At 26.8% G+C, this 15,108-nt stretch overlaps 1 protein-coding gene across 2 annotated transcripts in view; it reads left to right on the forward strand.

The window, feature by feature from the left end:
* LOC114126804 (uncharacterized) overlaps positions 1-15,108 on the forward strand; it is a 198,508-nt gene that overhangs the window by 165,774 nt on the left and 17,626 nt on the right. For both annotated transcript variants that reach the window (XM_050199229.1, XM_027990821.2), the window contains 6 exons: positions 11,345-11,412; positions 12,105-12,273; positions 12,342-12,481; positions 13,356-13,557; positions 13,629-13,787; positions 14,177-14,458. In XM_050199229.1, the coding sequence (XP_050055186.1) occupies positions 11,345-11,412; positions 12,105-12,273; positions 12,342-12,481; positions 13,356-13,557; positions 13,629-13,787; positions 14,177-14,458 (1,020 nt within the window). The remainder of the gene's footprint in view (positions 1-11,344; positions 11,413-12,104; positions 12,274-12,341; positions 12,482-13,355; positions 13,558-13,628; positions 13,788-14,176; positions 14,459-15,108) is intronic.

The following is a 15,108-nucleotide window of genomic DNA, read 5'->3' on the forward strand; positions in this document are numbered from 1 at the left end:
ATATTAACCAAAAACATGGTACCTGTACAACTACATCGTACGCATTCGTAGCGTTTAGTTTTCAATATTGCATTGAACTTTCGGTTTGTTATTTATTTATAAATAATATAATATGCTATTAACGTTCTATTTACTGTTATAATGAACATATTATTATACAGCGTCTGTCTGTATCGTCTTTGAACAAACATGTTTTGCTACGTTTACGTGCGCATCCGATTTTGTTGCGGTTATTTATGCTTCCACTCGTCGGGAAAATTAGCGACCATCGCGAACCACCGCGTGTTCCCGAATAAACAACGTCCGTCGCGTTTTAATGTTTACAACGTATTTATTTTTAATTATATCGTCTTGGCAAAATATTGTCGTCGTCGACAATGCTTACGTAATGAAACAAACAAACTCGCTCGTACCTACGCCCGCCGCCGGATTCTCTTTTGTCCAACGTCGTTAATAATTTCAACGGTGGCGAGAAAATGTGCTGCCGTCGCAGGTCCATATAATATGTTATAATGCTTATAAATATATGTATAGCAAATATTATAATAATATAATATTTACCACTACGGTCGTTGTACGTTTTTTGGACGTGAGCAGAAAATTAATGTTTAAAAACAGCCACGACGTAGCGCAGCGTGCGGAATCCTATCGGTCCGCATAAATAAATAGATATCGTTTTAGTGGTCTTCGGAAGGAATTTATAAAATATGGCCAACGATGTATTATAATTATTATTCCATTGCACGACTAACATTTCTGTAATTGTAAGATTATCTGTATTTTTTTTTTTTTTCATTATATTGTAATACGAATTTGTAATTAACATACCAGGTAACTCACTCTTCTGTAGTTCTATATAGTAAGTTTTTAGTATATTTTGTCATTACGAGTATATCACTATAATAATGGATAGGTCTTCGTTTAGTGACGAACTTAATATTACATTTTTAATCACTGTTTTTTTTTATATATATATAATTATTAATTTTTTTAAATAGACATTTATAATATAAACAATATAATTACAATGTTTGATGAAATTGGATATGTATATATATTTATTTTTAAGCTATTTATTTCAAGAAACTAGATATTAACGATATATCTTGTAAAATAATAGTATAATTATTATTATATACTATATATGGTTTATTTTTTGTAAAAATTAGTATAACCTACCGTATAAAAATATTAAAAATAAACTACTGATAACAGTTTAAAATATATATTATATCAAAATATCAATAGAAATATAGGCCTATTATACTATTATAGTAAACGAACAGTCTCCGATCAAAATCGTTTTTCGTGTACGATGATGTATCATTTAATTTTATTTTATTCACTAATTATAGTAATGGAGCATCTATTCTATTTTGGAACATAAAATAATAGTTGTAGGGTTATCATGAACTTGTTTTGTATTTTGAAAAATATAAGGTATTTGGTGTAAATGGTTACGATAAAAATTTTAATTTAGTTTCTAAAAAATTATACTAAAAAATCTAGAGATTAAACAAACGTGTTGCCCTTTAAATAATATAATTTTTATGTGTACATCACACTGAATATACATATTATATTATTATGTTAATATGGACCCGTTGAACATTATCGTAAACTAAAATGGCAGCGACCACTCCAGACCGGCTTTTGATTTTAACATCACCAATAATAATAACAATATTCGATCCTTTCGTCGATTCTAATTTCTTTCTACGTACATAGCCGCACTCTTCAGCGCTTTATGCCTCTACTAAAATGTTGTCAACGCGTGCCAGGAAAATAAAATCCTACATCCTCGATTTATGACGCACCCGTGTTATGGTCTTTTCCGCTGGACGCTTTTCGATCTCTCACGTCCGTCCGTTTCTTTAAGTATTCGCACGTACTTATACATAAATATATAGAGGAATACATATTGCTACTATGTGTACAAAAACTCAACTCACTTTTACGATAATATAATAATATCTCTGAATATATGATTTGAAACGATAAAAAATATATATTTAAAACCATGCAAAACATTTATAGATCAATAAATTTTGAAAAATCTCAAAGTACGATACTATCACATAACCTAGACCTTTCCGTGAAAACTTTAATTTTCTTTTCGGTACCTATTACATTTTCGTTATAAAACTTAAAAGCATAATAATAATTAAGAAAAATATATAATATATATCGATGATGGCCGATGTTAAAAAACGATATAACAATATGGAAATTTAAATTTAAAAATGTGGGTAACGATCAACTGTACAGTAGACCTCGGATATAGAGTAGGTCAATATAATGGGTGTGTCGTTGTATACGAAAAACGATTCTGAACAGAAACGATTTGTCAGCCTATGAATACCCCCAAAATTAAATTATGTACAGAAAACGCCAATTCAAACAACAAATGTATGTTTTAAGCGGAATAGATACTATTTTGATAATTCTTGGCTCAATTTTGCTTATCATAAATTATCAAGTACAAATATTATTAGTAATAATATAATAATAAAAATAATATTATAATTTTTAATATTATTTTTCATGTTATCACCATTGAAAAAAAACAATGATAACACCCACAATTTAATAATAAATAAAATATATAAACCAATATTTTTGTATACATTTGGTCACTTGCTTTTTACGGAAAAATTAAGGTCGGAATACAAATTTAATATATTTATGGCTTTCATAAAAATGTGTATTGAATTAACGTGGACTAAAAATATGTTAATCCTCGGGTTACCAACTAACATTTAATGGTTTGTGGAATGAATATTTTTTTTATTTAAATGAGATTCTAACATATTCTAAATGAAAATTGGTTCAAAGATTGTTTCCGACCGTTTCTTAGTGAACTAGCTCCTAAATGGATCTTTATACAATACTACTTTATCTTATAAATATGATCCAAGTTTAAGTAAATTAAAAAATTATGTATATAGGTAGTATAATATAGTATAATGTATACATTATATTGCAACAGTTGAAATGATATAAAAAAAATAAATTATTCTCAAATTTTTGATTCATCAAACTGAAATTAATTTGTAATTCACAGACTGGCATGTAGTATTAATAAAAAATTGTAATTACAGCTAATGGACATTTTATGTTACTTTAAATGTAAATACTGTATGAATTTTCAACTACAAAATTACATGCAAATTTTCGCGATTTTGATATATTTCATAAAAATTTTAACTTTAAACCCTTATAAAAAAAATTGTGAATAACGATTTTTCATTTGTTTTTAACTAAAAAAAGAATAACTTATAAGAAACCTTGTATTAAATTTTCAAGATCTTTTGGGCACCCAAATTTTGGTTTTCTATAAATAGCCCAAAGAATCCAGAATATTTTGAAAATTTAACCATAAATAGATAACGCTATGTTTTTTATGTTTGTGAAAATTTTAAGTATTTATAGTATGTAATTCGTTTTTGAGTTACAACTATATATAAAAAAAAAAAAAAGATTATGTCGAAAACTGGTTTTGCGTGAAAATTCCTGCTTTTTCGTCTATTTTTTGTGGTTTTTCCCAATTTTTTTTAAAACTTCTTACTTTTGCACCAATGATATTCAATTTGTCACTGAAAACCAACCCTGATGTTTTAAATAGAAACATTATTTAACCTATTTTGATAAGTTTTTATAGTCTTATGATGTACATATACTCAAAAAATCACATTATTGTAGAGTTAATACTTTCATCGCTCAATTCAGAATATAAAATGAATGACAACTAGAATCGTTAAATTTTTGTGACATTAATATGTGCACGACGCACGTGCACTTCATAACTGCATTATCATAAGTATAATAAATATTTGATTTATTTTTTAGGGAGACTTTAAATACCGTACCAGATCAATAATTATTTATTCGTCAAGACGATGAGGACGATAATTGTTTTGATTTTCAGATTTATAATTCCAATGTTATTATGTCATTAAAAATACCACGCCGCCAACCGGACATTACAGAAAAATCAGCGTACCGGCTCGTTTAATAATTTAAAATAATATACCTATTGTTAACTGTAAAACTTATTTTAAGTGGATAGAATATTATGATGGCTTGTCTGTTCTGCTGACAAAATACTGTGATAATGTGACATTAAGTGAGTTCCCTTGCAATGGCCTCACCGAGAGCCTATGGGGTAATTACTGTAAACTACGTGACGTTACTTTAAAATTTCACTCGTCAAACGCAATGGATTTAATTCTACTATACTCGGGTGTGCTCCGTCTATTGTCGTATCTGAGACGCGCAACGCCATATGCATAAGGTATTATTATTAAAATGGCATTCACGCAATCTATAGTATAATTATTACCAGGCGAAATTTTCGTTTTTATATATATATATATGTATATTATATATGCGCGCGTGTGTATATGTTTGTGTATATTGTTTCAACATAGATTAATTTTCTCAGCGACAATTATGCGACCGTAGGAATGTCAATAATGAATGCTGTTGCTTTATATAATATATATTATTATTATAATAATGTCAACTTCTACAAATTGTCGTTCAACTGTGTGTGGTTACCTATAACTATTATGAAATATCGCGTTCGTATTCATTAATTTATTGGTCTCCACGGCTATCTATGTGTAATATACTCGTATATAATATTATAATGTGTATACGTGTAGCCTATATCAAACCGTAATTATATTGTTGTTACGTAAAACATAATAATACATAGACGTCGATACTGAGTACGTATTATAATAGGTACATTGTGTGATTGAGAATTGCTACTTAATATATGTCACTGTAGATTACCGTAAGTCCGTTTTATTTATTATCTCCCCGCAAATTTTTGTGAATTAGTCTTCCCGCTATACCTATATTATATTTTCAGGCATGTTGAATATTTAAATTGGTCTGGAATAATGCGTTTAAAGTGTATTATTGTTAATAGTATTCTTCGTTTTCTTCTTTCTGTGTCCGCACCTGTCAATTCAATTATTTCGACCAAATGGCGCGTTGTTTGTTAATGCTTCTGTCTTTCCATTCTTTTTATAACGACAAACGAGTCATGTACAATTTATTTTGCACGACCATATTTATGTGGTACGCCGTCATGTTACCAAACCGAGAGAAAATTCGCCAAGACACAAAATAATATGTCATGATTGTTATTATTACTTTATGTACACTTCTACAAAAACTTTTTTCGGTGAAGTTAAGATAATTTATAAATATAATTATATATATATATTATATTTATATACATTAAAATATATAATTATTCTAAATAATTTAGAGAATAATATCATGTTAATGTGTAAAAAATATAAGCGTTGTATGGACAATATTATGATAGAACATAGTTTTAATTTCGTGATTGTTAGGAAAATTGTGTTTGTCATGCATCATATTTTACAACTTCATATTTTATGTAAAATAATATCATCACTATTTTTCAAGAAAATGTATGATTATATGAAGTACTAATAATAAATCGTTAAGTAAAATATAAGGATTGTATAAGAACTTCTTTTAAATCTAGTCGTACTTTCCTTAACGGTAACGTTTATTATTTCTAAATGTTAAAATACATTAATTATATTTATGTATAAACATTTTAGGTATGTAAGTATGCATGTTTGAATGTATATATTTATATATTATATTATGTATAAAGCAAGCAGCATTCATTAGTACTCAAACAGTATACGCAATACACGTACAATTAACTGTGTATTATGAAATATTAATTTATTTTCACTAATTGTGAACATATTATTATTAAAATACTATGTTCTTAAATATCAAATCTAATTTGGAATAATGTAAATAGTACTTAAGTTTTGTTACTCGGCGATTTTCTTGTAAAACAACTCAAAATGACTGGATTTTAGACCAAGAAATTAAAACTTCAAAACCCGTGGGACATCTACTATCAACATTTGAAAATGCTTTTATAATTTCCATCGATAATTTAATTATACTCCATAATTATTCTCTGTGTTCTCCGGGCAAAACTTTCGTAGCAATATGAAAGTACCAATCTTAAAAGGGACAAATCTGGACAATATATTTAGATTTTAGATTTGATAAAACTTGAAAAATTTTAACATGAACAATTAAAAATTAAATTTGCTTCATATCTGGCGGCGTCCTGGGGAATTAAAAAAGGCAAAAAAAAATCAAATCAAATCATTGCACATTGAATTTTTATTTAACAATAGGTACTGTAATTTTTTTCTTGAATGAATATTATGTAAATACAAGTGCACTGTTATTATCGTTTTAATAATTTAATATGAATTTACTGCTGTATTGATTATATTTATAATTAACGACTGTACCGATATTTCCAATATATTCTACGAAAATAGAACCTATGTAGTCAGTATGATTATTAATAATGTATAGATTTTGGAGTAATTTACCTACATAATATATTATTTTCCAGAAAAATTTGAAAAAATAATGAATATATCATCATTTATGACCAAGTACATCACGATATGTATTTTCCTCTCAAAATTAAAACCTTTTGTGGCGCATAATGTTGTTGTATAATATTATTATTATAACATACTAATAATGTTGTAAGTACCGTACGCATTATAGCCTGTTTCGTGTTAACTACATATATCGCGTACTGTTTCACATTGTAAAATGATAATGATCATTACATGTCTTGTAATAAGTTATAACCCAGGTACCATTAAGTTTATGCACATTGACGAGTTGACCGTAATGACATGAGCAGTCAATTAGCCGGCGTTCCAAGTAGGCAATTTCGGTACAGCCGTGCGTGTGTGCGTCGCCAAGCATAACTCTATAAATAATAATGACTAGATGGCACCCTTGTTGTAACCGCGTATTATATTATTATTATAGGCACTATTATATTTGTATAAAATCTAAACCGCGTGGAAATTTCATTGAAAACGTTGGTAGGGGGTATAGTGGTTATACATTAAGCTGCCTGTAGGTACATACGTAATATTCTACATATTATATAATATGAATTAAGAACATTTACTCAATCCGCAGGCGTATACAATTATAATGTACGACACAAACCAGCCATTTGCGCTGAACATATTATAAAATAAACAACACTGTATAAAATAATAATATCATAGTTGCAATAAAAATTATTATTATAAGTTTTTATACTTATGCAGGGTGATGAATGTATTCAGATTTTGGTTTTTAGAATTTTCAACTATACTTTATCACTCTATTTGTAAATATTTTGATTTATTTTATCATATAAAAAGTGTCCTGGGGTGATGCAAACCTTATTTTTCAATTGAGAAGCAACCTTTTTATTGTGAATTGTCAAGCAGGAAGTTGAAGTTTTTTTTTTTACTACATCGTGATAAGTTAATGTCAGTGTTCTGCATTTATTAATAAATAAATAATTGAAATAAAAATATTTATCTTTTTATCTTATTTAGAAAAATAAATCGTTAAAATATTTTTTTGTAACACGATTTTCAATGTTGTTTTAATGTTTATTTAGTTTTTTTTTTTATGTATGGAACGTGTTATTTTTCTAAACTATTGCCTTTAGCCTATTTATTAGATTTTATTTTCAAGTTCTTTCAATTATTTTATATATAATATATTTATTACGTGTACTTATTTTATTTTATTTATTTTGTACTATATTTTTAGTTCTCTGCAAATACTACACATAAACGCATTTATAAAAATTTGAATAAATATATATAGGGAATATATAATAAATATAAACGTAATTTTGAAATAAACTGATTTTTATCCAAATAAATATTCCTTAGTTCTAAGACTGATATAGAAATAAATACTTATACCATTCGTTTCACAATTATTGGAGAATAAATAAATTTTTTAAACAGACATAAAAAAATACATATAATAGAATAATGGTGACGTTATTATGTTAATAAAATACTTACTTGTAAATAAGACTTAGACTCCTAAATGTGTTATTGTTGTTTCTAACTTATCCTCAATCCCTAGTGACGATGCATGAACAAAACTTTTTATACGTGTAAACACGATTATGTAATAATATATTATAATAACCAAAACTACCAACTTCAGTAAAAAGAAATTTCTAACTATTAAATTGAATTATTAATCATATATACGAGTAAATAATAACTAAAAAGAATAGTTGTAATCTTATTTTAATATTTAAATACTATAAGAAAAATCAATGAATAGTATAAAGATGTCCATTATGTCTTCATAATCTAATAAATTATACGTTCGAAAATATTAAATAGATTCATTAAAATATTATTTTTATAGTTATTAATATCATATCATATTTAAAAAAGTAATTGGAAAATTATAGTAACGAAACCAATTTTACGTTACGGCTAGATCCTAAAAAAAAAATATTATTTTATGATTTTATTTGTTGGAGTAATTATTAAATTTTGAACATATGTATTGATACGTTCCGTGGTTAATCGAGAATTATATATATACTTTTTCCACGAATTTAAAAGCGTATTCATCGTATGTTATAAATTTATAATAAAATATATTATTGTGTTAGTATTTTATTAGTATTTATTATACGAAATTCAATTATTGTTTGTTTAAGATTTAAGATTAAACTTCATATTTATATTATTTCTTATTAATACCTTCATAACGTACAATATCCACCTATAAATTGAAAAAAAAAAACATTTTATGTACATTTTACTCTTTTCCTGCTCAACAATTAAATATCATAATAATTAATTAATTAATAATAATTATAATATAATTATTATTTCATTTTGCAAACATCAATTTTATCCTGAAATATTATTCTATAAAGGACAAAATAAACTTGACACACATCTCATTACGATATTTTTCGTGAAAATAACTGTTATACTTTAAACTTTACTGTTATATTGACTGTATTCAATAAACTATCATAATTTTATTTAATACCGATTTAAAGACTTATCATATAATGATATACTATATTGTTAATTTAATCCATTAAACCAGAATCGTTTGACATTATATTTTTCGTTTGATCAACTGATTCAGCTATCAAGAAATTTGCCAAATTATTATAATTATTTTATAATTTGATAGTCTGCGCAGATACAAAAATATATCATTTATTCCAGATAATTATTAATAGAGTATTATTTTATATCGATATGACGTACAATATCAATACTCCGTATAACCTGTCCTTCGCATCAGTATTACATAAATGGTAACGGTTTACCGGTACTTAAGTATGAAAGTATCTCTTCAGTATGAAAAACTCCTGACAAAAATCAATTGACTCAGTGACCACATAGCCGACGAACTTTAATAATTTACCACCTCTCTAAATTATTGGTTTATTTGTTGTATAGAATGTCCTATATAGTTTTAAGTTTTCTAATTCTAAAGCTTACATAATGCCATGATTTTTATTTTATAAAACTCTCGAACGAAAAAAGGATAGCCTCTTGTAAAAAAAAAAAAACAAAATTGTCTTTAAGATAACGGAAAGGAAAAAAAACCAGTTGATATTGGGATATATATTATCATGTATAACCTATTTAAAGGAAACAGGAAATGGATAATTTAAAGGAAATAGAAAGGTAGTAAAAGGATGATACGATATGGCATTTAAGCGATTCAGGCATTTGATTCGAAATTTCTAGCAGTCGTAAGCACTTATTGTCGACGGATCAGTGATTTTATAAAAAGTGTTACTGGGATAGTGGATACTTTCTGTGTAATCTAGTCAGATATGTTGAAGAAATGGGTTGAACCAAAATCTAATTTAATCCACATTTACACAATACGGACTTCGTTCAGGGTCCAGATAATATTTTCCCTCTAATTTATACATTCTATATTGCGATTAATTTACAAGAAAGAAAATCATTTTTTTTTTCATTTTATTATTTAACAATAAAAATAATTTGAAAAAGTGAATTTTACCACTCTTAGTTATATCTCACTTGTACGTTTGTAAACATAAATTTAACCAATTTAATTATGTAAAATCCATGTTCAAAAATAGATTTATATAATATTATGTTTTTCAAAAAATGCAAATTTTTGTTTACATATAAAAAACAACATTAATATTCGTCAGTTACAACAAAAAATCTATAGTCTTTTTTACTGAAAACCAACATTCTAAGCTAAAATTGTTAAGGTTAAACAAACAATAAGACAAAAATAAAACAAAATAAACAAAACATATGTATATAATATACTAAAAAAAAGACCATAAACAGTTAAATGTTTTATTTCCGAACCAACAAAATAAGAATAAAATATAATGTATAATATATTGTTCGTTTTGAATAGTTTTCAGAAAAAAAATATAATAACAATAATAACGCTTTCTTTTTCTATACTTCAAATTTATGACCAAACGTGTTTCATAACAAAAGAATGATTTATACAGTAGAAGTTTGTGAAAAATAGTTACATCCGATGATACATCGTTAAATAGGTTAAAACAAACGATTATCGCTTTAATATCGTTCTGTATTATATGTGTCCGATAGATATCATCATATGGCTCCCTAATTCCAAGTATGTTAATCTCTTGCAGTCGATATATAGCTTAGATTTTATTTTTGAATATTATGATTATTATGTATACAAGCTGTGCAGTGTGCAATACTATAGATATATAATACGATGTACATTTAACGGATTTTCCCGCCTTTTACGTTAAACCTCCTTTTTAACAGCGTCCCACTTATATTTTCATTATTGTTTTAATACAGATTATAAAATTAAACATTCAGAGTATTTACATAAATCGTCTCTGCAAAATGTAATTCGGGTGTCTGAGATTTTTAAGAAAGGCGAACACAACATTATTTTTTTCAGCGCGATGTCCTAATACATAAATAATTTTTTAAGCTGCTGTGAGACACCGTAATAATCTCAATAGTTTAATCTACGACACGTACTTATATAATACTATTTAAATCACCCGACTTCGCCTAGAAATAAACAAACAAATCTAAAACACACCCCTTTGTGAATTTTAGTTTGACTGTATCTCTGTTTACGGGCAAGTCAGTGTCAGTGTTACTTGATTTGTGGACAAATTGACAGAGATGAGAATTTCACCTGCCCCTTTCAATAGTAAACAGAATGCGCGTAATTATTGTCACCATTCTCAGGAACACATGCAACCAATTACAAATAAGATGTAAATATACATCTCATTCCAGCCGGAGAACACGTTATTAATCTATCCAAATACCGTACATAAGTTAGGATCAGAGTACACCTACATAGACTCAAAATAAGAAAATTAAATAATCATTAACAAATAATTTTGAAATTGTTTATTCATTTTTATATTTTTCATGATATATTTTTTTTTTATTTATAGTTCAGAAAACACTTGAAATTACCAGCGAACTCACATGAACCATACGATTTAAGAATTACATCGATTTTGTACGTATAAAAAATTATATTATAATACTTAACAAACATTGTACGGTAAAATCATGCAATTGAGGCATGATAACTTGAATTTCTGAATAATTTAAATAAACTAATAAGTTCTATAAAATATATTTTAAATAATATATTAATATTAATTCAATTTTTCTATTTTTGTTATGTATTCTCATTCTTAATTTTATTCAATATTCAGTTATCGTGACTATGCAGTATATAAATATTTATTTAATAATATCATAATGTCAGTTCATAGTTTCATACATAATATATGTTTTGAATGTTTTAAACTCCTATAATAGATAAAATTAAATATAATAAAACATAGTGTATTACCTAATTAAATCATAAATGTTTTTTTTTATGTTTATTTATACAAAATACAAATATAATAACTCAATTGTAATTCAAGACTTTTGTATTCTTACTATTACAACACATTGGATGTATTTTATATAATGTTCAAACTGTTGTTGTTTAACTTAATCTGATTTTTTAGATTCTTAACTTTTTTTAAAGTGAAAACTATGTACTTAAATTAAATAACATTTTTTTCACGACACCTATTATGTCACCTTTTATGCATATATAGTACCAAGTACTATCACCAAATTTAGAATTATTATGGCACTAAATCAAATAACTAATATTATATTATATTATATTACCGTGGAATATATATATAGACCCAAAACTGGAGATGTACATTTTGAATTTTATTCACGTAAATCGGATCAGAAAATTGTACAAGACTTACTAAACCATATGATATCAAATGGTTCTCTCGGATCTGGGACTATACCATTGGTAAAAACGGCGCTATCATTTCAGCAAGAACCATCGTTGTGGTTAAATGTATGTGAACAATTATTATATTTTTTTTTCAATTAATTTATGAGTTGTACTCTCATTGACTATTGTAGAAAATGGACGTGAATAAAAATCGAGATTCCATACCCGAAGGAGAACCTTTCATTATATCATGCATAGCTCAAGGACCGTCAGATATGCAGTTCAAATGGTTTAAAGATGGAATCCCAATTAATACGTTAATATCAACCAGGTATAATTTATAATTGGATTTTTAATTTTTTTTTTTTTTTCATATTATATAATTTAAGAAAAATATTTAATCATATAAAACCGATTAGATTTAAATTAATTACAGGAACATTAATTTAAGATAGCTCCATAGTTCATATAATTTATAAATTTATAATATAATGGCTTATTTAAAATAAATAATAGATACCAAAATAAACCAAAATTCCTCTAATATAAATAATAAAATTGACTTAACATATTTTGCTTAGAAAAAGATATAAAAAATACATTGTATTTGTTAGTTAAAAATACCTTCATAATGAACATGAAAATTAATTGTAAAATAATTTGATATTTACGTAGTGTTACTACACCTAAATATATAAAGGTTTAGTAGATTAGTTGAGTATTTCTGTGTAAAAAAAAAAAAAAAATTAGGTACTCATGGTTTAAATTACTTTTTACTTTGCAGCTTTTTTTATTATTTCGTTACTGGGTTAAGTATTTAAAATTATTTGAATTGTTTTTATAATATATTATACTAAATAATGAAAGTAAATTTAAAACATGACTTTAATTCAATCCAAAAAAGTGTAGTGTTTCGAGATCTACTACAATACAAATAAATTAATAATTAATAAAATATCAGCTTCAGTATAGTTTGTTTAGAAATTTCAGTTACCAAAATAATAAAAATTAAAAGAATTTAATAAAATTCTATCAAAAAAAAAATTATTGATTCTTAAATATATTTATCTCAAATCTTAAAGAAAAATAAAACAATTTGGAATTAACTTAACACTGTAAAAAGATTTTAATTAACCCAAAAATATTAACGATCAACTTAACCAAATATTACTTTGAATAAATACGATTTTTTTTTTGTATATAAGAAACATTTGGACAAAAGTCAAAAAGATGGATAAACCCGATTATAAGTCTTCAATGTTAGTAATCGAACACGCTGACATCTTGGACTCTGGGAAATTTACATGCCAGGTGTCAGACCATTCTTACCAACAATGTCAATCAGTCGCACTAACCGTAATCCCTCTACCAGAAGTCATAATGAAACCGTCCGTAACGGTTAAGCCGGTAATTTAATACATACTTTGATATTTAGTTCTATAAATTAAATTTTAATACCAACTGATCGTTACCCACAGGGTGACAACGTGACGATTATGTGTTTTTTAAAAAACGAATTTACGAAATTTGGGAATACGTGGCTAGATAGTGATATGCGTTTGGTAAAAATCGACAAGAACGTATACTGGGAAGACTTACATCGTGGAGGTAGCGTGCTGTACGTGAAGAACATAACGGTAAGAGTATATGATTAAAAAACACTAATATTCATATTCGTAAGCATCTTGTCATGGGACGGTCTATCCAAATAATTCTGTTCAGATCTATAGTAAAATTTGTATCTTGAGACGTTCTAATAAAAATTATTCTTTAGTTCTGTATACACATTCCATTTATATACATAAACGCGAGTATATCAATATATGTCCACAACGATATTATGTTGAAATTCTAGATTCCTCTCTACGTATAACAAATATTGAAATTCGCGGTCAAATACACTATGCACACCTCTTCAATCTTTTCATTCATAAACACAAACTAATTCTTGTCAAACCCAAAAGACTATATAAGATATTATTATTATACAATTGTCTAATATCGCGTACGTGTGCACATTTTACAGTCGTCAGCCGAGTACAGATGCGAAGCTTCTAACCGGGCTGGCAGCCGTAACGCCACTGTGTACGTAGACGTCCTTAACACGAACGTGATGGCACATTGCGATGCGGATGGAGTGTGGCCGTTGACCGGTGCCGGGAAATCGGCGTCATCGGAATGTCCGAAAAATAGGTCAACCAGTTACGCGTCACGTACGTGCGTGCTAACCGCCGCCAACCGAACCGAATGGCAGAAAGCCGACTATTCGGGGTGCGCGCCAGATGACCTAAGCAAAATCACAATGATCGTAAGTATTTAAATACAATCCGTGCCAATGGTATGTTATTAAACGGTCTACCGAGAACCAGACAATCTCTTAGAAAATACAAGAAAGTTTTTAATTTAAATTTTGTGATAAAAATTTTTGTAGAGAATTGTTAAAACAGTACATTCAAAAGGTTAATATATTTTCTTGAATTTTATGATGGCTCACCAATTGTACCTAATAATAATAATAATAATAATAAAATAATAATAATAATAATAATTAATAATAATAATTGTACCTAATTATGCCTAATAGGTACGATAAAATAACCATCCAAATATGGTATATTAAATAAGTGTCTGTGTATTTTATTATGCGTGTAACTAACAAAGTAGATATTGCTAGCGCGGAACGCATGAGTGTTGTATAATATTTATAATATTTACATAACCTACAATGTCATAATAATGATAACATGAATATTATATGTGATATTATGTTCCTCATATGCTATCACTATAAAATAAATGTTATTGTAGTGATAGAAGATCGCAGTATGTGAGCATGTATATAGGTGGTAACTTAAGCCTACCGTTAAGTTTATAAGTATAATTCATTATATTTGCAAAAACAAAATTGGCCTTTAAATACCATTAAAATGTATCAATTTATGTTATCACTGGCTAAAG

Source organism: Aphis gossypii, chromosome 1 (genome assembly GCF_020184175.1).
Source record: "Aphis gossypii isolate Hap1 chromosome 1, ASM2018417v2, whole genome shotgun sequence".
NCBI lineage: Eukaryota > Metazoa > Arthropoda > Insecta > Hemiptera > Aphididae > Aphis > Aphis gossypii.